General features: G+C 45.2%; 1 protein-coding gene and 1 long non-coding RNA gene across 4 annotated transcripts; one reads left to right on the plus strand and one right to left on the minus strand.

The window, feature by feature from the left end:
- Nucleotides 1-329: 329 nt before the first annotated feature.
- LOC140659220 (uncharacterized) lies at nt 330-11,182 on the minus strand. 2 transcript variants are annotated; one of them, XR_012045040.1, is made up of 5 exons: nt 11,016-11,182; nt 10,413-10,607; nt 9,146-9,211; nt 3,517-3,624; nt 330-2,154 (listed from the first exon to the last, which is right to left on the minus strand). It is a non-coding gene; the product is annotated as an uncharacterized lncRNA (long non-coding RNA). The 2 variants fall into 2 exon arrangements; XR_012045041.1 differs by lacking the exon at nt 9,146-9,211.
- A 113-nt stretch (nt 11,183-11,295) lies between these two features.
- DHRS7B (dehydrogenase/reductase 7B) lies at nt 11,296-25,309 on the plus strand. Of its 2 annotated transcripts, none has more exons than XM_072877716.1 (7): nt 11,296-11,341; nt 17,864-18,039; nt 19,681-19,796; nt 20,495-20,705; nt 21,380-21,472; nt 22,950-23,102; nt 23,458-25,308. In XM_072877716.1, exons 1-7 carry the CDS (start codon nt 11,322-11,324, stop codon nt 23,661-23,663), a joined length of 975 nt encoding a protein of 324 aa, XP_072733817.1. In that variant the 5' UTR covers nt 11,296-11,321; the 3' UTR covers nt 23,664-25,308. The 2 variants fall into 2 exon arrangements, with proteins under 2 accessions (XP_072733817.1, XP_072733818.1); XM_072877717.1 differs by lacking the exon at nt 11,296-11,341 and adding an exon at nt 11,366-11,635 and having other exon boundaries at nt 23,458-25,309.
- Nucleotides 25,310-25,578: the final 269 nt, after the last annotated feature.

Genomic DNA, 25,578 nt, shown 5'->3' on the forward strand with positions numbered 1-25,578 from the left:
AACTTTGTTTAGAACAACAGATCTGTCCTCATCTGTGGTTTCCCACAGACGAGGGGGGTTTTCACCCAATTCATCTTCTGTTTCCCAAGCCACTGGAAGGGCCCTTGCTAGGTTAGGTAGCAGCTCATCTATCTAAACCCGTCTCTGAGTATGGAGATCAAAGGTAAAGCTGAAGGATAACTCATCACAGAATCATAGAATCGTTTAGGTTGGAAAAGACCTCCAAGATCATCAAGTCCAACTGTTAACCTAGCACTGCCAAGTCCACCACTAAACCATGTCCCTAAGCACCACATCTACACCTTTTTTAAATACGTCCAGGGATGGGGACTCAACCACTTCCCTGGGCAGCCTGTTACAATGTCAGACAACCCTTTCGGTGAATAAATTTTTCCTAATATCCAATCTAAACCTCCCCTGGCACAACTTGAGGCCATTTCTTCTTGTCCTATTCCTTGTTACTTGGGAGAAGAGATCAACACCCACAAGGTTTATAGGAGGACAGCTAATGTGAGCTCATTTCCCTCTCTGAAAACCCAGCTGAGACAAGGCATTATTGTTTTATTGCAAAATATTCAGGCTAGGCCAACCACAAGTGGGGTACATCTTTTCATGGCAGAAAAAACCCCAAAGCTATAGAGTTATTTGATCAGTGGCAACTTAAAAAAATCTATTTGAATGGGAAGTATCATCGGATGATATCTGGAAGAAAAGGGAGGTACAAAGAGCGGGGCTTTTATGCTTAAGGTAGACAAGGATCTGCACACTGTTCTTCCCTGCTCCAAGTGCTGGTGAGTTACCATACTGCACACCTGTGCAAAACCAGCTTCCTTCCATCTTGTTCCATCCCCTGGGAAGCAAAACCAAAATCAGTCTCCACTATCTGATGAGCCTTAATTCACAGCACTTAAATAATTAGCTTCTCAAATGTACGAAAACAACTCTCATTTTCTGGATTAATGAAGGAAGCTGGGTTCCACTGAGCAAAGCTATTACGGAGCTGCTAATGCACGGTTTGATTTCGTCGCCTGCCACTAAACACAGAGCAATGTGGGCTCCTGGGAGAGCAAGAATACAAGGAGAGCAATGCTGGAGGGTTAAAGTGGAAGGCAGTGGGGGAAACCCTAGCAATACTTTGTGGTTTTATGCAGAGGGAAGGCTGGTTTTATTTGTGTGTCTGCTGAGTTTCATCTGGGTTTGTGAAGATGCCATATAACCCAAAAGAAGGCTAAAGCTCAGGGAGGTCCTAAGGGGTGGATAGTTTGCTTTAGTCACAGACTAGGCAAAGGCAGTTTCTGAAGCAGGGTGACAGAAATGTAACACACACAGAAGCCTAAAGCTTGCAGCAGCTTCTGCCCAGGTTCTGTAGCTAGAGCAGTAGAGAATGGCAAAGAGCTGTAGTGCGATGCCTTTCACAATTGGAAGGCTACAGTGGTACTGGAGTGTACTTGTCCTCCCTGCTCATTTGGCTTATGAGTTGATAGGAAACTGGTTGCAAAAAGTCAATCTTTTTCTTGCCTCATCTTGGCAGGTACAGGCATATACACTGTTCAAAACAAACTTCTGTTCTTTCTTTTATATCTAGGCACAGGACTGGTGATTTCATTTTTCCTAACTGGATGGAGAAGGGACTGAGAAAATGTCAGAAAAGACTGCAAAGGCTGCTTTGCTCTGTCTTGGGAGATTTAAACCTAGGCCATATTATGTGAACAACTCAACAGTACTAGGACTGTTCCCTTCCCCTCTGTGCCTCACTATTTTGCTGCCTTGCCCCAGACTCTACTGTTTCACACAGGCAGAACCAAAAGCCCACATTGAACCTCTCTATGTGGTACATGGAATGGGGAACAGAGAATAACTAGGAAATCAGGGGTTTTGAGATGTAACTACAGGTATTCAACAATGCAGTCATGCAACTTCTCAGACACTGGGAGATGGAAAGGCCTAGAGTGTTGATCTCCTTAGATTCTTCAACCATCAAAAAGCCCTTCAGTATGTGTCATTCTCCACCACCCATCAGTATATCCAAATTAGTGAAGCTGCAGTTCTGGATGTGGATTTGGGACTCAATAGCTTCCTTACTGAAGTTCTTCTAACTCCAGTACCTTCTAACTCCAGTCAATATGCCCTCAAGCACATAACATCTGTCACACCCTGTAAAACAAGACAAAGCAAAACTTTTGACCTCTGTAAGAAAAGCCTGAAATTGTAATGCAAGCCCTGGGTTATAAAGAAACCTTGGTGCAGACATGCAGCAGGAGTTGAGAGATTAACGAGGAAATCAATGGAACTGTGACGGTTTGTACAGCAAAGTTTGTGCTTCATAGCCCAACTTTCAGAGATAGGGACCAAGGACACTAGGGACCTGCAGATGCTAAAGAATCTCAGCACCTTCCCAAATCAGGAGCAGTTTTCTAGAGGTGGCCATTCAAAATTAAGCATCTTTGAAAATGCAGAGATGCTGCTTCTTATGTCAGGGCTTGTTGGACCACTGACTTCAGAGGGGTTACACCCCATGTAATTTAGCTGAAGCAATCAGGAAATAATTACGTACAGTGGAGAGTTAAAAGATGGTAATTCAACTGTACAAATAAATAACTGAAGTGACTAAAAAAGTCCAACCAAAGCCTACTTTTGGAGCACTATTTAATGTAAATGAATCACTTAGTGGACAATGCAACAGTCATCTCTTCAGCTTCTATTCATTATCAAAAACAATACAAAAGGATTGGCAGGGAATAGCCATGTGCCAGAGGGAGCCCTTTAGGAAATACCACAGAATCTGGACTGGCTTTTGTCTGTTCTCCTATTGTGTTCTGACAATGCTTCGCTAATGAATGTCCAATGTCATTTTGGTTGTCCTTTTTTTTTCCCCAAAAACAAATCAGTAGTAATCTTGGCCTTTCAGAACAAACTGAAATGCTTGTTCGTGTTAGGAAGACTTCCACACATGATGTATCAGTTTTGCCAAGGTCTAAGAGGCTGAGGATGTATGATTTCAGGCACCCTGGGAAATCCCACTGGAGGTGATGAAGCAAAATCCTTTGATTTGGGTAAAAATCCATTAAGTTTTTAAAGAAATCATCACTTATCTTTGAAAGTTCAAACGCTTACTGACTTCAGTACATCAGTGAGTTGTATACTCAGTAAATTAATCTTTTGTTACTCAATTTGAAATGACACTAACCTCATTCTAAGCAATAAGCTACTTAGCTACTTTTCAGTAGGGAGTATTTGTACTGATCATGCCCAGCATTATCTTGGGAGTTATCTGCAGGAAACTGCAAGCTAAAGGGAATCCTCATTAGGGATCTGGGGAGGTAAGCATACCAGGCAGACACCTATGCTAGAAGAAACAGAGGCTAAGAAGACAATATCAAGCACTAAAATACTGTCATTATGCTTCAGAACTGACAATCCACTGGCATTCACATCTCTTAGAGTTACTGGTTTGGAATATCTGCAAGTTCAAACTTGATGGCATAGCAGGTATCCACAGGGGTACCCTTTTCTTACCTGGTTCCTTGGCTCACTCCTACGTTGCTGCTGCAACTTACAGCTCCTGCAGTGTTGCTGGTTCAACTCTTTGCAGACCCACAGTATAAGCCAAATCACTGAAATAGTCTGAGTTAAGAAAAAAGGGCAACAACGATACATAAAAGAGAAAAGAGCGGGGCAGGTAAGTAGGCTTTGCTGCTGAGAAAAAGGCATGTGGAATGGCACCCAGATTTGACTTCTCAAGGTTGTCTCCAAGGTTGTTTTATTTTGTATTAAACAAAATCTTAGGCTCTGCAGCAAATTTCTGCAGCCAGAGATTATTTTTGTCAAATCCAGTGACGATAGAGTATGTGGGTTTCTAGTTAACAGTATCTAAAATTTGAGATAGAAATACACACTTCATAAAATCTTGCTACTAGCTCAGTCTTCCAAATAAAATAGACAGAGATGGCATCAAACCCCCTAGGGCTTATGCTTGCAAAATCCCCACCAAGTTAGCTGCATAGCTTGGCTTGCAATTTGGGAGTTTTACTCACAGCATGTATTCAGAATGCCACTGAAGGTGGGACTCGAGGGGAGGGCTGCCAGCCCATACTGGGACTATTTATGATATTACTATTTCCAGCTTCTTCCTGTCCTTCAGCTGGAGATCATTACTGGAGATCATTGCAGAAGCTGCAAAATGGGTGGCATATCTTCTCTGTGGCCACCACAGTTCAGTGCTTGGAATAGTAACACAACCTGAAATAGCTGGCAGTTTAGATTAATACGCTGGGCTGTGAATGGTGATGCACGGTCCTGCCTGCTGCCTCGGGTACTGGACAGAGACCTCTGACAGCGGGCTGGGGCAGCAACATCGAGAATCAGTCTGCCTAGAACTGCTAGAGCTCTTTGGGAGACACCATTAGTATCACAACTACTGTGGTGCTTTAGTTCAAAATACACGATTCCTAGTACCTACTAGGCAGTGCTGCCACGTAGAGTCATGAAAATGGGTGGTTACAATACCCTAGAGCAGGAATCCTGAATGTTGCCCTTTGACTAAATATTTTTACCACTGGGTAGGGGTTGGGCAGGGAGGGACAACTACTCAGCTTCTGATAAACAATAGTTCATTTCGCAAGACCATTGCCAGCATTTGCACTAATTGACACTTTTTTTAATAGCAATCTCTGTTAAAAGCCAAAAGATCTCAAGAATCCTTTTAGAAGGAAAAAAACCCCACGATTATGTTAACACACAGTATATTAAAGGCATCATCCTAATATTGGGATACACTGAGAAGAAACCAGCATAATTAACGCCCTTCATTTAACACATTTCCCCTAAAATATCCCCAAAAATGTATTCAGTAAAATTCTGTTCCTCCCTGCTCTGGTATAGAATTTTTTTTTGTTAGTCCCTCGAGTGGTTGCTTAAGTCAGGTCTCACTGTAATTACATATCTCACAGCAGTGCGGGGAGACTTAATTAAGAGAGTCACTGTAGGTGTGTTGTCAGACAGACACAACCTAGTCCTGTTGGAGGAGGCACTAGGATCCAGCTGCAGCGGGCATGTTAAGGAAGACAATTAAAGTTTGCAGAGGGTTTTGAGATCCTCCTGCAAAAAGCAGCATGGACACACCCAGCAGCCTTTATTCAAAGCCCCTCAACCCCATCATCAAGGAAGCTGTGGTTTTAAAAATCTCTCTGTACTCACCAGGAGACATTCTGCCACACTGCAAGATTTCATATTCCCCCCCCCCCCTTCAAAAAGTGTGACTCACCAGTTTCAAGCGGTGACATTTCATTCCCAAACTATTCCGGGAGCAGCTGGCTCCATAACACATGGGGATGTGGGGAAAAGGGAGGGGAAGAGCCAGATTGTGAAGTGAAAACCACTCATTCTCTCCCCCACACAGGTATGTTGCTTTTAAATTTCAGAACCACATAATTTGGGACACGCTGGCAAATTCCATCGGAGGAAAACAATAAAACAAGCAGATTTCAGGAAAAATATCCGCACACGCCAGTGATGCAATTCCCTCTCAGCCAGGAGGGACTGGGAGAGAGTGGTTTGCTCTCCAGATCTAATAGATGTGAGGAAATGCACTGTCCCCACTTCTCACTCTTCTTTACAAGTTTGAACCCTGCAGTTCTGGGCTGCTCCTTCGAATGGTTTCTCTGTGATGCAGACCCAGGGTTTAGTCATCAGCAATATCTTACTAATGATGAACAAATGTATGTGCAGTGGGAAGATGACAACAGGGGAATGACAAAGAAATCACTGTCAGCTCCCAGTCCCAAGAGGAGTTTTGTGTCACACTGCAGTTTAGCATAGCTCGTGTCCCTGCTGTGGGGACGTCACTGCCATAAGCATAACATCGAGCACGTGAGGACAGGGCTGCTGCGGGCACTGGCCTTGTGCGCTTGTCAGCACACACATGAAATTGCTGTCATTGGTGCAGTGCCAGAGGCAGAAGCATAATCTCTCCTGGCCTCAGACTATAAATCTGTGCATGGCTGATTGGCGTCAGAGCGGCAATCCAACCCCATTCATTAACGTTTGTAAAATTCCATGGGGAGGGAGCTGTAAGTGATGTAACCTCGCAGCCTCCCCGATGGGAGTGTCCGGATGCACGTTTGCAGCGTGCGAGTCAGCCTGGCACGAAGGCAGGGGCACAGCAGGCTGCAGGTAGCCCTGCGAGCACATGAATGTCAACAAACGTCATCGCTGCGGGCGAGTGCCAGAGGGGCGAGAGCCTCAAGGCGGACTCAGAAGGGGCCAGCACAGGACGGTTCTCGTCCGTGTGTGCTAGACTGGGTTGCTGGGGGCAGGCAGCCCCATTTTGCCCTGCACACGCTGTCACGGATGATGACAGCACACCACCGCACACCCTGCTGTGCCTCATACTGTACGAGCTCATAACCGATCCCCGTGCATGTCTGCACAGGAAATGTTTGATTACAATTTCATTCATCTCCTCTGCTGAATTTATAACAGGGAAGGCTGTTCTTGCAGCTTTCTCTACCCAGCAGCAGCTTGGGACCTTGCATTGGCAGATTCAAGCCCATTCCCATTCCTTAGCTGGGGAAGCCTTACTGAAATCAGCGCTCATTCAAGGAAGAGGAGGCTGGCTCGCTGCTTGATACTGGCACGCAGCAGCAATGACCTTGGCTAGGTAACCATCTCCTGAATACAAAGATGGATATAAACGCAGCAATTCCCTTTTTAAAAAAACAACCAATCTTCTGCTAAGGTAGGGAAAGGCAGTGGTTTGTTAAATAAATGCGTCTGTCAGAGCTGGATTTTTTTTTCCCAGCTTCCCTAAATGCCCTTCACCAGCAGAGAGGGGGAGGGGACCTGGTCTTTGAAGCCTTTTCCTTATGGGAATAGAAAACACGGAAAGAATTCAATTCTCTGCCACAGCCCAGCACCACTGATACACGCTTCAAAAACCAAAGCCCAGAAGACAAGCTGGCTGGTGGGTGCGGGTGGCTTGGCGCGTGTATTACCACCAGATTAGCCTTGCTCAATATCCAGCATCATTAAGTGTCCCCCGTAGTGTTAAAGCATAGAAAGAAGAGGGGAAGGAATGGAGACTGGGGAAGAAAAATTAGGAAATTCTGTGCTGAAAAGAACTGCCGTTATTCAAATCTTTGATCAAAAGCACCATCTAGTGAAGAAAAGGATCACTGCAGCTGGCATTGCTCTCGGGCAGCTGCATCAACGACAAATGGAATTCGACTTTCACCACAGGTTTGCCTACTAAAAAACCCAAATATCACCATATGCACAGCCCGCGCTGTATCTGAGTGAACAAGAACACGTCCAAAAATTGCTACCCTCTGTGTAAATATTTCTCCATTGGAAATGTGTTCTCCTCCCCTCATCTCCCACCAGAGAATCTCAGCCACCCTGAAACCCGCAGGGAAAGAGGCACCACAGGAAGAGAATGATTTCCATGTTATAATTTGGGAGTTAAGGAAAAGAAAAGGTAAGTGACTGGTCCAAGGTCATGCAGGAAGCCAGAGGCAGATCCGGGAATAGAGATCAGCCACCCTGGGCCCAGGGATGCCTGAACAATAGCACAGCCTCTCCCTCTGTTGTCATTTAACTCTTTCCTAACCCACCAAAAAGCAGAAGAGGGGTAAGCTATACACTTCTCTGCATATGTGCCTGCTGCCTTACAGCTCTTGGGGGCCAGCCCTCAGACCTGACCTGCTTCTACCACTCCAAAACAAAGAGGGAAGGCAGCAGGTAAAGATGGGGTTGGATATCCTGAGATCAGCAAAGCTGCAGGTAGGAGATATTTCTATACACCAGGCCTGAGCTGTCCACTCAGCAATTAAAGCAATGGAAATGGTACCTCAGGTTTGCCATGTCTCTATTTCTGTGTGCGACAAAACATCACTATCTCCCCTGGAGGCATTCAACTCGGTTAAAATGGTTGCGGTGTATGTTTGAGGATCTTTAGCTGCAGGAGGAGAGGATATTGCTCCCTCTTCCCTGGCTTTTAGGTTAGCTGCAAAGATCAGGGATTTGCAGCATGATAATACATCAGAAATGCAGTCTCACTAAGTCTACACTGTTTTCATACTGCGCTTGGAAATGCTGCAGTGCAGAGTCTGGAGAAGACAGTAATTATAAACAACTGGAACCAAATCTCATAGAAACTAACTTAAAAAAAAAAGACTCAGGTGGTGCAAAAACCTGTGAGTGCAATGAACTGAACCTAGAGCAAAATTCTCCCAGAGAGAAGAGCTGAGAGACTAGTGACCAGGTGTCCAGCAAGAGTTCTCCAAAAGGAGTCTGATGTCCTTGAGTCAGAGCCCAGTTCCAAAACAGAACTATAACTGGTGCAAAAAACAAGACCATCTTCTTGAGTCCACTGCCTGGAAGGGAGACAGACGACTGATCTGCACAGCGCTGCAGGAGCAAAGAATGGAGAAGCCCCAAGAAGCCCTTCTTTCTCTGTTTTCTACCTTAGGTCTCTGTTTCTTCCCCTAATGCCCTAGTCTGTTTTCATTCACTCCTATAAACCCAATCTATGCAAGCAGGGAGGGGAGGAGAGAGTCTGCACTCTTGCATCCGAGGCTGAGACAAGAAAACCTTTAATCATGCCACAGCCTGTTGAACATTTACATTTTCCAGCCAAAGGCACTGTGAAATTGGGAGCTTTCAGTTCAAACTAGTTCAAGGATGTTTTCCCTGGGGAAGGTTTTTGTTACCCTGTGGGGATTTCTGCACAGATCTTTGCTCTTAGGGTAAGCAACCAAAGCTTTTCTTAAGAGAGAAGCTACATCTTATACTCCTTGAAAAAAGGTGACAAGTAAGAGCCTGGAAGAACTAGAGCACAAAATTGTTGCTCTAGAGAATAGGGTTAAAAGGCTGTAGATCTGCATTCAGCGATGCTTGCAGTAAAGCAGATGTCACTGAACACAAGTGCAAATAGTTCCTTGAGTTTGGAGATGTTTTTCCCCTCAAAAAAGAGCTCCTACACTTCAGGAGGGCAGTGATAGAACAGCAGGATGTTTGTCAAGGAAGCGTAAAAATGCTAAAAGGATTCCAGCCGTTTGCAGTTCTGGCCTGACACAGAAAGAAAAGAGGAGACTGAGCGCTAATAAAAACAACAAGCGTAGTTTTAGAAGACTGTACCAACATTTACCAGTCAGGCCTGTATGGTCTCCAAAACAAAAGTTTGCGATTCAGCGTAGACTCCCCTCTCATGTTTCTGCGAACAAAGGCAGACAACATAAGTCAGTCGCCTAACTGCCATCCGATGTGCAATGTGTGAATCAGCAGGTTTAAATCAACGGTGAATTTGTTGCCAATTACACTAGGTTAACCTAAGAAAACAGAATCCCAACCAAAGCAACAAAGTCAAGCCTTAGTTCAATGAATTTCCTTCTCTAATTGCAGCTCCTTTGCTATATCGCTTGCTACTCATACAATCACTGCAGGGCGCTTGGTTTCAAACAACTTTGCCAGCACCTGCCAGTCTGGTGACAGACTATTCCCTGTTAAAATAAATAGGCTGGCAGATACCAGGTAAATGACCACAGGAGCTTGGACAGAGCTCTCAGGCAACTACTGTCCTGTAAGAAAGAGAATGTATTAGACTACAGCTCATCCTGCCTTGCTTTGGTGGGAAAGATGGTCTGAAATGGCTTTTTCCAGATTTTCAGAAGCCTGAACTGACTACGGCTTCCAGTAACGTTGCCATGACATAAATTACCTTCTTCTGGTTTTTGTTTTTCAATATCATTTGTGTAAATAAAATTATTGATTCTTTCATTTTGCATTGGTCCTGAAGCTAGAAAAGTGCATTACCATCAGACCTTTCAGAATGTGATTTTTTAGGAAGATCTTGAATTCTTTTCTGCCTTTTCCTGAAATATCGATCCCTTACTAACGGCAAACTTACTGAAATGAATTCACAGCTTCAGTGTATTTTCCTTATTAGAAGAGAGGAGCAGAACACTGTTATCATAAAAATTTATGATAAAACTGTCTTTCAAATAGCTGTCATTAAAAGCTATCCTTTATCTCGCTGCTGTTCCCAGGGAAAAGACATCTGGGATTAACTGCCTTTGTCTCTGGATAATGCTGAATATTTCTGACTGCCTCTGTAAACGTACCTTCTGCTCACGCACACCTTAACAAAAAGGTGGAAAAGCTCCCTGTGTTGGGATGAAGCCACGCACCCTTTCCTTCCTCAGGGCAAAAGCTCCTTACACCACTGAGCCCATTTGGACTTTTGGGATCACTGGGGCCTCAGGTTTCCAAAGGCCTGGTCAGATTTGTGCTACAGCCCGGCAAGGCTCTACTGCCCCTTACCAGCGCCATTACCTCAATGAGGAGATTTAAAGCTACGGAACCTGTAGCACATTCAGGCCACATTTCATCACAGACAAACTGAAACGTTTCCGTACCACTGTTGCAGTCTGTGAGCATCACTGCAAAGAGCTCAATTAAAAACTGAGAAATCAGATTTCCCCCGATCATGGCTTTGAGAGGGACTCTGCAGAAATGCCTCTTTTTCTCCTTTTACAGGAATTCGCCACCCGTTGTTCCCCGTAGCCACGCACTGCACGCAGTCCCGTCACATGCAGTTTGTCCGTCTTCACCTTTCATGCAGAGATATTGAAGAAGAGAAGATCATTTAGGTCAGTGTAATCAGCGATGTGCACATAAAATAATGACCGTTGCAAATGGGAACTCTTCCAAGCTCGTCAGAGATCCCGCTTGGAGGTCAAATTGGTAATTACAGAAGACTCCCCTAAAACAAGTCACAGACACAGCCCGCCCAGCTCAACTGCTTAGAAACAGCCTAATTTCTGGGTCTTGAATCCGATGGTAAAAATTAGCCTCAACTGCAGGGGTTCGGAGAAGCCAACCTGCACCCACCTGCCCACCTTCCCCCCTCTACCCGTCTGGCCTTCCCGCGCCCGAGGGACAGCAGCTCGGGTACTCCCCGCCCCACCGAGTGGCTCGGCCGGAGGCGACCCTGGAAGGAGACACGGGAAAAGCAATACCCATACGAAGGGCTGGAGTCCCGCGCTCACGGTGGCAAGCCTCGGCCTTAGCGCTGGGGGCGGGAATGCCAGAGCCGCGGCAGGAGCCGCAGACCCCGCCGGGGGGAACCCCGGGCCGGGAGCGCCGTTCCCCGACCGGGCGGCACCTGCGGGCGGACCGGCGAGGGCACACCGCCCTCCGGCGGCGACTTCCGGTTTGCCTCGCGGAGGAGCTGTCTGTCATTGGACGCTCTGGCGGAAAGCCCGCCTCTCCCCCGGCGGTACCTCAGGCGCATGCGCACGCTCCCGGCACTTCCGGCGGTGGCCATGGTGACGGCAGTAGCCAGGTAGGGCCCGGCGGCCCCCGCCGCGCTCCCCCCGAGGCCTCCCGCTCCCCTCAGCGCCAGCCCCAGCCGCCTCGGCCCCTTTCCGGCGGGGAGGCAGCCCCTCTCTGCCGGCGGCCCCCTCGGGGCCCCGCTCAGCAGCGAGCGGGGCGGCGCGGGGCTGCCGGCTCCGCGCTGGGGCCCTGCGGTGCCCACCGCCGCCCGCCCGCCGGTGATCTCCCGGGGAGCCCACGGGGAGGTGCCGAGGGGGCTGCGGGCGCGCTCCTCTGGGAGGTGAAAGTCTGGCAAATGGGAGAGGTGGGTGAAAGTGCCCCTGCTCTGTGTGCAGGGACACCCTGGGCTCTCCAGTGCATAGTTCATCGCCGTTACAGCTATTAAATACGTTTTTATATATAAATCGGGGCGGGGAGAGACATTTAGGCAACTCTCATTTTCTCACGATGTTTTAGGCGATTCATGATTTGATAAATGTCTGCAAAATACTTTCTCTGGCACAGCAAATGTTTTAATTTTCTAATCACACCACTTTGATTTACTTTTGTTTGTGTCCCAAACACCCGTAGAGGATTTTCGAGTGGGAAGGTTGGAAATGAAGCTTATAACTGAATAAAAGTGGCAGGAAGATTTATGAGAAGATGTTCCTCAAGTCCAGTCTGGTTTTTGGGTGCTGGAAACATATTTTTTCCCTCTTCCTGTACCATGGGGTGAGGTGGTTGTTTTGCATAACAGTTCTGTAATGCATAAGCAGGATGCTATTGCATGACTGCTGCAATACAGCAGATGGTTTTCCTAGACGTTGCTTCAAGTAATGCTTGCGAGATGGTAGCTTGTTCAAACCGCACTAGAAAAAGTTAATTAAAAATTTACAACTGATACTTACCCCCCCCCCCCGCAGCAAACCTCAAACACTTGTTCATCGTTGCCAGCTACTTACAACGAGACCTACCAGTGCATAGCACTTCTGTGGCACTCCTGATAACACCCGTTGCCATCATTTCTTTTGGGAATTCCAGCTGGGTTACTGTATTCCTTCTCCTGAGTCCCTTCTCCGTTTTCTGTTTGAAATGGTTGTACTGTAGTGAGGAGCTCTGTCCAGTTCCTGCGTCCCTTCTTAGGAGTTGTACTGGTTTCTGATGACCTCAGTGTATTTTTGACTTTATTTTCTGCTTATAAAGTTTGGAATGAAAGCGGATTATGTAAGCATGTAAGTGCACACTGGCATTTCAGTAATTCAATTGTTTGAAGTAATGTCATCACCGTTTTTTCTCATTGGGTTTTGAATGAGTTTTTTGAAGTTTAACTTACCATTTATGGACATCTTGTGCATCAGAGAAATTGTCCGCAAATTTCCCAGTGGCTTACATTAAACCACTGATTTAACAGACAATGCTATATGACTTTTTTTTTTGGCTTAGATGTCTATAAGTTTGATTTCAGTTTCTTTCCAAAGCAGTTGGGTCAGTAAAACTGATTAGCCGATATAACATGCAAGTAATGCTTACTTTTCTCCCTGTCAGACATGGCTTATAAGGGATTTAGTGAATTTGATCTGCTGGAAGGAATGCCCTTCTCCCTGGTAAATATCGGGTTTTGATGCAGAGTGTGATGAGAAACGCATCTGTCCGTTCAGTTGTGCTCAAAGTTCTCAAGAATCCTAAGGGAAGACAAAAAAAAGTCCTTTTTGTTTTAATTAGTGTGGTACCCATTTTAGAGTGTGCACTATAAAATCAGTGTATGCCCCAGAATTAATGACAGTAATAGAGAATTGCAACTGATTCACAAGTTGCCTCTTTTTTTTTTTAATTGATCTTTATGGATGCTCTGGATTCAGTACTAGAAATTATTTATTTAGTACTAGAAATCATCAGAGGGTCATCCTAAGTTTTGAATTCACCTCTGTCTTTCCAATCTGGGGGTTAAATTACCCCCACATTTCAAAGGTCACAGACTGTATTCCTGAGGTTTGTTTTTAGAGGCTGTTCTTGGCTGTGCTAGCATTGGACAGAGCGCATTCGCTTGGACTGCTGCCATTTCCAAATTTAAGTCAGGTCTGTCCTGTTAAAAGACCAGAGGGAGACACCATCTCACAGAGTCACTGGCAAGTGAGTTCTTTTCAAAGGTAGGATATTGTGCTTTCTTCAGACTAAAGTCGGTAGCTAATCAAGCTTAGAGCTGCTGTGCTTCTGGACATGGGCTTCCTTAGAAAAAAAAGATTTTTTTCCTTCCTTTTATCCCCCCACCTTTTAAATGACACCTTTTGATTTCTGAAAATAGCCTCCCAGTTGCTGCCATTTGTCACGTAAAGGACAATGTGATTCTAGGTGGCTGAAGCTAAAGGAGAATAGGTGTTGTTTAGGGAAACTATCATGGTTTTAGTTTCTTTCAGGACTTGATCTCATCTTTGCTGCCTTTAGTACACTCTTGACCTTATTAACTAAGATCCTTGTTCCTTCGGAAATCATTGTCCTGGCTTTTATGGGATAACATCCAGTTTTTGGTTTAAGGGGAAAGTTGGTTTTTTTTTTTTAACTGGATATATGTGATTTATCTTTGGTAAGCCTTTCAAAAAGTTTCCAATCACCTCTATGTGCTTACATCATGGGTGTTCTTATTTCTGCTCTCTAATAACTGCATGTTCCAATCCTGCCTTTTGGGATGGAGAACTGAGAATTACAGGACTTTATTTGAACCAGTTATGAGCAGTGGCTTCTCTCCTGCCGATAAGCTGGTGTCATAAACATTATCTGTTAAGAATTAATAACAGTTTTTTTCAGCATGAATACCCAAATTTTGGAACAAAGGTGATAGTGGGGTCTCAGACCTTTGAGCAAGAGGTCTGAGGATATCCAGTTCATCTTGAATTAGGCGTGGAAACCTATGTGTTCCTCACCGTCCCCCATGTTTTTAATGTGACATGGCATTACCTGCCCTGGGATGTCTCTAGCTACTTCAGAGTGTTACCTTTCTTAAGTTGGGTTTTATGCTTTTTATCTTCTCCCAGCCTTTCTCTTGCAACTTAGCATTTTTGTTGACGTGAATCAAGCCTTTTTTATCTACGATCTATCTCATTCTCCTTCAGATGGCAGCAGTCTTTTCCTCTGGCTTTTGCAGCAAGTAACCCTAACACCGAACAGAATATAACCTCTCCTTGAGGTTGCAGCAATTCTTTCCTTTGGTCTTTCCACCCAATAACCCTGAAAACTGAACAGAACGTAACTGCCACGCTGTTGTGTCAGTAGCCTGGCCCTGGGCTCCGTAAGATGGATATTGTTGAGCGTACTGCATTGTGGCTCTATGGCTTGAGCTGATTTCCATGGTCTCTTGTTCCACTGATATTTATTTTATCAACTATTTTTTTTAGCATGTTCAATATGACAAGCTAAAATAAGGACTCATGGGTTTGTGATACAAGCTAGTCTATGAAATCAAAGCAAAACTTGTTGCTGTGAGTCTAAAGTGCTACAGAAACTTTCTTCTCTCCAAAATGATTTAGTTCAGCTTGGTTGTCCTCTTTCTCAAGTCTGACTGAACTGAGATTTTCTTTGTTCTGGGGCTCTTTTGAAGGGGCCATTTGAGTACCTTCCTTGGCAGAAGGTACTGCAACTGTATGCCCTAATAACAAAGGATCTACATCTCTGATCAGCTAGTCCTTCTCTTGCTTGCTCCCCCTCCTTCATCCAGTCCTTCTCTTCCCCATCCTGTATTTCCCCTCCCCAGATATCAGAGGGCGCTACCTGTTGATTCAAACTCTATCCTGGAAGCTGCAAAAGTGGGTTGTTGCTGCTGACTGGGTTCATGGCTTGCTGCAACTGTTGGGCAGAGATTGGGTAATTTGCCCAGTTCCTGTATATAATATGGGGGGGTGGGGAAGAGAAAGAAAAACAATAAAAGGCTAGGAAAGATTTTTCAAATGAAGAAGGATTAAAGGTAGACCTTCTTTGTTTAGAAAGCAGATGAGTAAGTGATATGATTAAGGAATAAGTTAAGCAGGCATAACTGGTTCACATTGATGAGCAATGGATGCTACCTGACCAAAACATGGTTAGCTTTTAGTTGGTAAGATGGGGGCTCTTTTCCACCTGGCCCTGTAGCAGAGAGTTCAGTCCTTGGAAACTCAACCTTTATTTTTGCCAAAGAATGTGAAAGAACTGTGCTGTAATCAAACATGGGACTCCCTCCCATCTCCTAGTGTGGTTTGGTTAGAAAAGGTGTCAGAAAAGCCCCATCTTCCCAGTTACCTTTTCATCTGCTTTTTACTGAAAGTAATCTGCATTTTACTGAAATCAGAAGCAAAGCTGGTCAGGGCCAGAGTTTTAAAATGCCTCAGCTTCAACATGGGCTCATAAAGGAAGTGCCACTCCACCTGTCAGCTCCCACTTTGGAAATAACAAAAGGTCCTAAATGGGAGCTGAAGATTTTTGATTCCAAAATGTCCTGTAAGCCACGCTGCTCAATGTCAGCACAGCACCTGTTGTCCCTGCCCACATCTTGTCTTCTGAATCTCAAGAGACCTTTGAGAGCAAAAAAACCAAGGGACAACATAAAGAGGGCAGCTGCTTTAAACAGCTAGCTGAACATGAACCAGTAAGGAGAAGCTCCTGCTTATCCAGCCTAAAGAAGGCAGCGGCCTTGTGTCTAAACAGCTCTTTCCCAGGAATTACTTTAGGGGCGATACACACTCTTTTGTTAAATCAGCCCTACCAGTCCTCTGCTGTAAATCAGTACAAAATACACGCTCTTTATGCGCACTCAGCACAATAAGGTGGAAGAATAAGACGCTGGTCTGAGCTGCTGGGTGCTGTGCTCACGCACTGCTTTGTAATGGAATGAGTTTAACCCTCCTTTTGGGTTTCTGATTTCCCACTTTGGGCATACTCCCTATGCTCGGGGGTGCCTGTGGCCTGGGTGCCTAGCTGCGTTATGCACAGTGTACTGCACAATGAAGTACTCTGTAGATACATGAGTTAGCTCATGAATGGGAAGCTCCATAGTGTCTTGAGAAGAGCTGTGTACTAACTTGATGGCTTTATTTTTAGACCTTGTCAAGCTTATTTAGAGCTAGCTCAGCTATCTTTATGTGTTATTTTATTGTGTTCTAGCTGTACCTCCAGAAATACTTATTTTATACAGTTCACTACTGGTTCAGCAAACTAGTTTGTTCACTGACCAGCTACTTGAGGAGTTCTGTCCAAGCCCCTGATGGAAATCTGGAAGAGCCTGACATTTTCCACATTAGCTCTGTTCCACAGCATGTAGAGCCTCTGTCATCCCTTCAGCTCCATACAAGCTCAGTCCTACTTAATGACACTGAATTCTGGCTTAGCATTCTTAGTTACCTCTTGTTTTCTGCTACTCATGCTGTCCTTTTGTTTGAAGTAGCGTATGAGTTGTGTGCCCAGACCTTTCCAATACCTTCCTGGGAAAGGCCTATCTTGCAGGTCAAACTCCAAGAGTTCAAACTCTATCTGCACAACAGGGAAGATATACCAATATTTGGTTTTGGCTTTATGTGTGCCCCACAAGTTGTATAGATTCCAGGAAGGGGTTGTAACTGACTTCACTGTAACATCAAGCATAAAAGTTTGGGGGTATATACAGCGGGAAAATTAGTGACCTTTTTTACAGCAGAAGTATCACTTACTCTTTGGCCATGTAGTAGGCTGTAACATAAACTACTCCCTTGAAGGCAATGGCTTAGCAAGAAGATTAGAGCTATGCATTGGTATCAGAATCCAATTCCAGGATGAGCTAGGTCTAGTAGATACCTTTAGCTTGGGTTTCATTCGCAGGTTTAATTTCAGTATATTAGAACACAGGTTCATGCTGTTAAACTGCACAATTAATGTTGGCATAAAAGTAAAGAGCATGAATGTAGGCTTTAGCCTACTAGATTGGACATGTGGCTCATTTAAATCAGATAATTTGTCTCTACTAACGGGTGGTGAAAGACACTGGAGATGGAAGCACAGATTTCGGTGCATTAAGCAAATAATGTGCGCAGAGAGAAAACTTACTCTATGTCTCCAGAAGACAGACTGGCTTACATCCATGTGGGATAATACACAGTATCTGGTCTCTGGCATGTAGATACTGGGGTACTGGCTGCTCTAGAGAAATCTAAGAGACTTTATTACAATCAGAAGAATGCAGAGACATATCCCAGCCCTGAGGAGCTTCCACTCTAAATACACTTTGTGTCAGAGAGTGAATCTAGAGCAAAATGGAAAAGCATGTGGGAATAGCATCTCTGAACCCAAGATTGTTACATGACAGCTGACAAGATCCAACACCAAGTGTCCTGCAGGGATGTTCAGATTAGCATTTAAATGCTTAAAATTGGGTACTGATGTGAACTCGAAAGTCTAAATGAAGGGATGAGGAAATTTGTTGAAGAGACCTCTGTATAGGATTTGGCTTATTGGTGGTCTAAGGCAGGGTTAAGAAAAAGGATTTTCCTGGTTTTCAAGCCTCTGCTAATTTTCTTGATGGTGAAATGGTCTGTTTCCTTTCATCTTGTGGCTCTAGGAAGACCATTCAGAAAGGAAAACTCATGGATCTCACAAGCACAGTCATCATCCCACTGCTTTTTGGCAGCCTGGGGATCTTCGCCCTTTTCCGGCTATTGCAGTGGATGCGGATGCGAGCTTACCTCCAGGAAGCAGTGGTCGTGATCACAGGGGCTACCTCTGGCCTGGGAAAAGGTGGGTACCGAAAGATAGGCACCAAAGGCAGGAGAAGCAGAGGGCTGTGGAAGGGATACCTATTGGAACAAAGCAGTAACGAGCAGAAAGTTCCTATTGCTCTGAATTTTGAGAGGCATAGCTTGCACAGCCGTATCAGTTATAACTATAGCCGGTGCAAATTTTGATGCAAGAAAGTCTCAAAATTTGTGGAGGAAAATTTTAATCATGCTGTACAAACTGGAGCTCATCAAAGCAAGGAACAAGTTATGCCGTTCTTGTGCTGTCAGGGGTATTTTCTCTAAATCCTGAAAAAGCCAGAAAGTCAAATTGTTTCTCCAAAACTTCCCAGAACTGGTGTTCTGCATTCATGTTTGTTTTATTTCCAGACACACTGCCATACTTTCTACTCCCCCAAGTTAAGGCACCTTTTCTCTTGTGGTACAAATCCATCCATTCTAAATTCAAACTCTTGGCAATATTAACGCCAGTGAGTATTTTTTTTCTAAATAAAAACACAGTATTTTTTTTTCCAAATAAAATTTATTCTTTGTTTGAGCGGATACTTTCTCTAATTCTGCTTTCTATACTTGCTTTAAAAGCTTCTTCAAGACAAGGTGCTCTCTGCTATCAAGGCCTTTCATTAGGATGAGTACATTTGTAGAACATACAGAACTTAAATTGCTGCTGTCTTTGCATGTGATCCTTAAGATCCATATCTTAAGGATAGGGGTGTTCAGTAACTGAATGGCCAAAGGAGATGAAATGGTCCTCTCTGCCTGTCAGAACCAAAGAGCTGGGAGTGGTAAAAGAATGTGTATTTCACATCAAGAAGAGAGAGAACTAATATCTCAGGAGAGACCTTCCAGTTGGGATAGGCTGGGCAGATGAAGCGCTGTGTGTTGTTGGGTGTATAGATTTCCACCACTACAGTGATGTTTCCCCCCTTATAGACTCATTGGCAAGATCTTATACTATTCCCTTCACTCCCAGTTATTAATATACTAGACCATCTCTAATTCTTATGTGTTCTTAAACACCCTTCGTTACCACCACACTAATCTCTTACACAAATAAGCAATCTGTCTCACTGGATCACAGGGGGGTGGGATAGAAGAACATACGATTGCCTCAGCAGCTGGTGGCACTGAAAGAAGAGCAACAGCATGGCATCCATTCTTCAGCCTTTTCTTCATGAAGAGGATCACCTTGATGAAGCCATTAGCTCCAAGGCTTCCAAAACCTTTGGAGGTGTTCACTAAAACTGAAACTCCTAAGACCAGGCCCCACTGCATTAGATGACATACACAAGGTAACTGTAGTCCCTCTTAAGAGAGGGATATAGTCCAAAGTTAAGAGGCACAGGGAAATTCAATCAGCCGATGGGGGAAGATGTGTAAACAGCACAATAACTGCATAAGCAGCACAGTAACTGAACATACCAGCTGCCTCACCGCTGTCACGTGTCTGTCAAAGTCACAGGAAAATGGCATCTTGCTGCGACTTCATTGTAAATCAGCCTATCACTAAGGAGTAATAAAGCCACCTTAGATCCTCACCAGCTAAAAGAAGTTTTAGCCTATCACCAGGGATGATGTGGATCTGCTGTTTGTCTCTGGCATTCAAATGTCTACTTTTCTCTCTTCCTTGCTTCCTCCAAAGAATGTGCAAAAGCCTTCCATGCAGCTGGCTCCAAGCTGGTGCTCTGTGGCAGAGACAGCGAGAAACTCAAAGACCTGGTGCAGCAGCTTTCTGCTATGACCAATCACCGAAAGAATGTAAGTGTGGGAGAAGGAGAGGCTTGTCGTCTCGTGAGGCTGGGATTTCTGCTCACATTATTACAGAAGTTACAGAATTGCTTGTGGGTTGTTCTGTTGAGCAATAGGAAAAATGCAACTCTGTGGTTAGGGATAGATATTGCTATAGGAGTACATTGAGCTGACATGTCATATCTTGTAAAAACCCTAAAAAAAAAAGCCAGCTGCAAGACTCCTTGCCTTGTAATGGAAGTGAAAGCATGCGAGTGCCCAGAGCCCTTGCATCTGTACGTCATATACTGAATCTGGAAAAGTGACTTTCCTTCTGGTGGCTTTTATTTTTGATGTCTAGTTCTGCTGACAGTGGCTAAGAAAGGTATTGCTGGCTTCTGTAGAAGACACCTGGGTTAAGTTTTTTACTTTTTCAGATGCATTTTCTTTAATAAGACAATAGGAAACTTTAGTACCTGAGGAGGATCTCACTTGCCCCTTTCCTAGGCTCTGGTATAAGAAACAGGACAGGAGCAGAGAAAGACAAGAGCACAACCTGCTTCTGTCATGTATTCCTACCAAATGGAACTGCTGTGCTGTAACTGCACAAGGTTTGGATGGCCCTGCTTCTGTGCTTCCAGAGCTGGGAAATCCCACCATGAGCGTGAACATACAGCACATTCAGCAGAGCCTGAACTGCTCTTTTGCTAACTTTTGTTTATTCACAGACACACAAACCTCACACTGTGGTGTTTGACCTCTCGGACACTAAAACTGTCCTAAATGCTGCTGAAGACATCCTGAAGTACTTGGGTCACGTGGACATACTGATCAACAATGCAGGCATCAGTTTCCGAGGCGCAATTGTGGACACAGGACTGGATGTGGATAAGAAAGTGATGGAAACAAATTATTTTGGTCCTATAGCCCTCACCAAAGGTACTCGTGATCCGGATTACAGGGAGACAACGGATTTGGCTGATACCTTCTGCAGGCCAACACAACTAAGCACAGCTTAACTCTGTTTGTAATTGTATTTGGTACAGTACAGTATAAGAGGGGAGAAAAGTTTTTTTTATGGGGAGGCCTAAAGGAGATGCTTGGGCATGACTACCTGATTAGAGATACCATCTTGTTTAAAACACCTCCTGACTCTTAGTCTGGCAGGAACTTGTGAAGAGAGATATGGTTAGCCTGTCTGCGCTGATAAAACCCTAGAGAACGTGGTATGGGTTCTAGGTGAAGCTGTAGCTTTCCTAGGAAGCTTCTTCAGTTACACAGAAAGTTCAGCCTGGAGCGTGTCAGCTGCAGGAACTGGAAAGATGTACTGGTGGCAGAAAAGTCCTGCTGACCGTGCCTGTGGGAGATCATAGCACCTATAGCAGCCTTTGTGCAGCCTCGCTGGCACAAGGAGTCTCCTCATAGGTGAATGTCCCCGCCAGACTGCAGCTTCAGTTAGAGGCATCCTAAGCACTATCCCTTGCCCAGCCCCTACACTGAACAAGGATCTTGTAATTCACTTAGGCATCTTTGAATGCTCTGAAAGCATCAATTCTTGACAGCAGTAATGGCAGGACTGTTATTCTGAATGGGTCTTTTCTGTCTTTTGCTAGCTCTTCTCCCCTCCATGATCAAGAGGAGACAAGGCCACATTGTGGCCATCAGCAGTGTTCAAGGCAAAATAAGCATTCCTTTCAGATCTGCATGTAAGTACCTCCACAGAAGATGGAGAAGACATATTTGGGGCACCAGACTGAATGAATACTTGGCTACTGCTTCCACATTTAGCTCTCTGTAGAGCTGGCTGCATGCAGGGAAGGCAGAGCTGTGCATCATTCTTAGTGTGGTCACAAATCACTGACAGCTGTTGAGGAAGGCCACTCTCAAATACAAAATCTTAGCCCTGTCCTAAAGTTGTTAAGGGATGGGAAGGAGAATATGTTTTCAGTGTCTTGAAAACAGCTTGATATTCCTGTCTTAAAATTTGAGAGTCCCTATAAACTTTCTGATTAATTCCATAATTTTATTGCATTTTATCCTTGCTGTTTGCCTGGCTAATCTCCTATAAGAAAGTATGAACTTTTTGTTTTAATAAGTTGTGAAGTGCCATAGTACAACCAATGCCAAAATAAAAGCCTAAACAGTTATCTTGATCCAGCAAACTCTTCATGCTAAATCAGTTATGACAAGAAATACATTGGTGACATTACTGGAAAAAGCCTTATAAAAGATGGAGGAACTAAAGGAGAGCGTTTGGCATACAGGCATCTGTAAATCACTGAAAATTAATGTAAAAATGGAAAAGTACACCACTCTAAGAGTGGTGGGGCATGATGCTGAGTGAAGGAGAGCCTGGAACGTCTGGGCCTTGCAGATGATCTGGGTACGACTGCACCAAGAAGTGTGTTCTGAAGAGCTTCCAGAGCGCTTGCACAGTGACCAGAGCTGCGTGGGCCTGCAGGATGGAGCTCAGCTCTTGCCTAGGTCCTCAGACAGGGTATGCAGCCTGCGCCAAGCTCTGTGCTGCTGGTGTCAACCCTGCAGCCACGCTGAGGTGATGGCAGTCACGGTGGTAGTGACCAAGTGCACGTGGAAAGGGAGCGAGCAAAAGGAGTCGCTCAGCCATTTAACAGGGGGAAGTCCTGCCCTAGGCCACACTTCCCTGCTCCTGTCTGCTTGTGTGATCAGGTTTTGACTTGTGTGCAGCCAAGCTCTGAACCTGCTCTGCAAGTCCATAACGCTCAGCGCATGTAGGCCAGCAGGGCGCTCGGCAGCGAACGTCAGCTCTGCCCTCCTGTACTGGCATCACATTCCCCCAGCCCCAGCCTGTCTTATCAAACGCTTCCCAAGCCAGGCTTCATGTCTCCTTTATCGCGAGTGGGAGGCAGCTTGGGTTCACTCCGTAGCACTTTGGCATGACTGTGATATTAAGCTCAGGATCCTAGCCAGTTTCCAACTTGAGTATTTACATTTTGCCTTCCTAAATTGCCTCTCACTCCCACTACCTGTTGCTGCCATTCACTTAAAAAAAAAAACCAAACCACGAACCTAGAAGTTGGAGAACAGCTGCTGGGTTCTTGCTGAGAAGTGGCTGCATTGCAGTGAAAAACCCATTCAGGGGAGTGAATCTTCCTTCAGCCTTGCTCCTTCTCTTTAGTGCACAGTCCTTTTCCTGTTTTTCAGATGCTGCCTCTAAGCATGCTACCCAGGCCTTCTTTGATTGTCTACGAGCAGAGGTAGAGCAGTATGACATTGATGTGACAGTTGTAAGCCCCGGATACATCCAGACAAACCTCTCTCTCAATGCTGTAACAGCAGATGGATCTCGCTATGGAGGTGAATATGATTTTGTGCCCCATATCTAAAGCATCTGCACCTCACTGAGTTACTCCCAAGTGTGTTTGCAACATATGGCCTCTGGTGGGGATACAGGTTAACCCTGAAGTATCAAAAGACAACTTTGGATGCCGGGTAGGAACAGTAACCCCCAAAATTTAGCCTTCCTATACAGCAACTACTGACTTCTAGCCCAACCATGGATTATACCTGCCTGTGCTCCCATACATAACTGGTGTAAAAACCAAAACCATACAAGCAGCCATGTACAGTTAGAACAGAGCATTCCTAGGAAAGGCACTTAAGTGTGGGCTTACCTGCTGGCATTGGTGCTTACTCAGCTTTCCTTTGGCAGTTATGGACAAGAACACCGCCGAAGGACAGACAGCCGCAGAGGTCGCTCAGGTGGTTCTCAATGCAGTGGGACAGAAGAAGAAGGAAGTACTTGTAGCTGGCCTAACGCCCTCCCTGGCTGTCTACCTGCGAAACCTCTTCCCCAGGCTCTTCTTCACCTTAATGGCAACTAGAGCAAAAAAGGAGAGAAAAGCAAAGGAGTCTTAGAGCCCAGCTCATTCGAGCAGTAACTGTAGGGAGAGGCTAACCCCCTGCAGTTTGGCTGGGACGTCAGTGGAGGTGCTCCTGCAGGAAAAAACCTTTCTCAAAATGCTGCAAGTTACCATTGCGTGGAGAGCGGGAAGCTGTTTCCCCCACATCGGGGCAGGCCCACTTGCTGGAAGAGAGCACCTAAACCTCACCTGAAGAAGGGTGCTTGGACAAAGGGGGAGAGCTGAGGCTGCTGGGGAGGGTAACTCAAGGGAACTTTGCAGCAGGGGAGGCCCATGTGCTGGAAGACAGCACCTTACCTCACCTCACTCCAGGCATGCTCAGCTTTACTGGCCTACTACAAATAAGCACCACCTGTTTTGCCTTCACACAAGCAGATCTTAGCTTTCCCCACCCCATGCCCCCTGTGAAATACAGTCCTCAGCTGGGAGCTCTCGTGATCAGTGTCTCCTTCCCACTCCTTCCAATCTGATCTAGAACATGTTGCTTGAAGTGGGAAACTTCACAGAGCCTCTGCTTGTTAACATGCCAAGTCATCTGATACGTTAAGCTAAAGTCAAGTCCAGTGCCACTTTTAAAGACGTAACTGATGTAAAATTTAAGTTTTATTTGCCAATTATCTGTCTGAATCATGCCTTACTGATGTACAGGGACATTTAACTCTGCACTACAGTATTAACCCCAGCACAAGTTAATGCAGGGGAAGCACTGAACAGACAGAAAATAGCACAGCAAGGTATGCTGTTGCGTGTCAATACTGTGCAGCTGATAGCAGCACACCCAGTCCACCTGCAGGCCTGGAGGACAGAGTAGGTGGGATTCTGTAGATGCCAGGCACGCTGTCTCCTGGCAAGCAGAGGAGAATCTGTGTGCGTAGGGTGGACAGTATAGGAGACAGACCCTTAGTTCTCACCTGTTTTAAAGCAATCATGGATGCTAATTAGGATCACATCCAGTGGGGAAACGATACCCGCCTGTTCACATATCACAGGCTTCAGGGAGTCTGACAGCCTGAGGGAATGCCATATTCCATTCTTCACCCCTTCTCCTCATGTGAGGGATACCAGCACCACTAGGAGAAAGGAGTGGCTGCAGAGAGAGTTCAGTAAGGACAGAAATAATCTTTTTTAACTTATAATTGAAATAAAGCCTACTAGTAGGAAACAAGGTCCAGACCCCTGCTGCCGCCTCCATGCACTTACCAGCATTTTCCACGTGTACTGCCTTGTATGTCCTGCCTGTGAGTGCACATCTGATGACAAATAAATTATATTGCTATGAAATTAATCCTTTGTTCTACTTCAGCTCCTCACAGCAGGTAACATTAGAGGAAAGAAAAGCAGGAGGGTTTTGTTTTTCTTCATCCCAGCCCTCTTTACATCATCTGCTAGCTTACAGTAGACATAGTGTGAATCCACACAGAGGATTAGCACACTAAAACTCTGATACAGGTGTGCAGGGTCAGCAGGACCTTCTCCTTCAAAAAGCCTTTTCTTGACCACTACAGATTTATAACCATCTCTGAGAATCCATCCCAGACGATGACCAGGACGTGTTTAACCATCACAGCGCTGCTGCTCAGTTGGGACATCCTCTACCATTTTCACTGTGGCTGAGGTTGCAGATTTGTTACATAAAGGCCTAGGGTTGAAATTACAAGTTGAAGCTTTCAGGTGTATGTCTATTTTTCCTGTTAAGATAGGAAACCAAGGCATTACCTTCTCTCCCTCTCCACAAGGGGAGTTTCTGTAAGTGTTTTCCTTTTGTGTTTTGCATGTTCAGGTCCTCCATTTCTCAGCAAAATACAGTACTCCTGCCAGTCTTGTCCAGCTGCTCCGTCTTCTGGTGTTTCAGGTCATGGCTACCCAGGAAGGACCTAGAGGCCACTTTGCATTTCTGCATTATCTTCCAG

This window comes from Ciconia boyciana, chromosome 13, assembly GCF_034638445.1.
Source record: "Ciconia boyciana chromosome 13, ASM3463844v1, whole genome shotgun sequence".
NCBI lineage: Eukaryota > Metazoa > Chordata > Aves > Ciconiiformes > Ciconiidae > Ciconia > Ciconia boyciana.

Excerpts from the sequence above, each read along its gene's own strand:
- DHRS7B (XM_072877716.1), top strand. The coding sequence starts at position 11,322 with ATGGTGACGGCAGTAGCCAG. Across the intron at positions 18,040-19,680 it reads TACCTCTGGCCTGGGAAAAG|AATGTGCAAAAGCCTTCCAT; the intron begins GTGGGTACCGAA and ends CTTCCTCCAAAG. Across the intron at positions 20,706-21,379 it reads TCCTATAGCCCTCACCAAAG|CTCTTCTCCCCTCCATGATC; the intron begins GTACTCGTGATC and ends GTCTTTTGCTAG.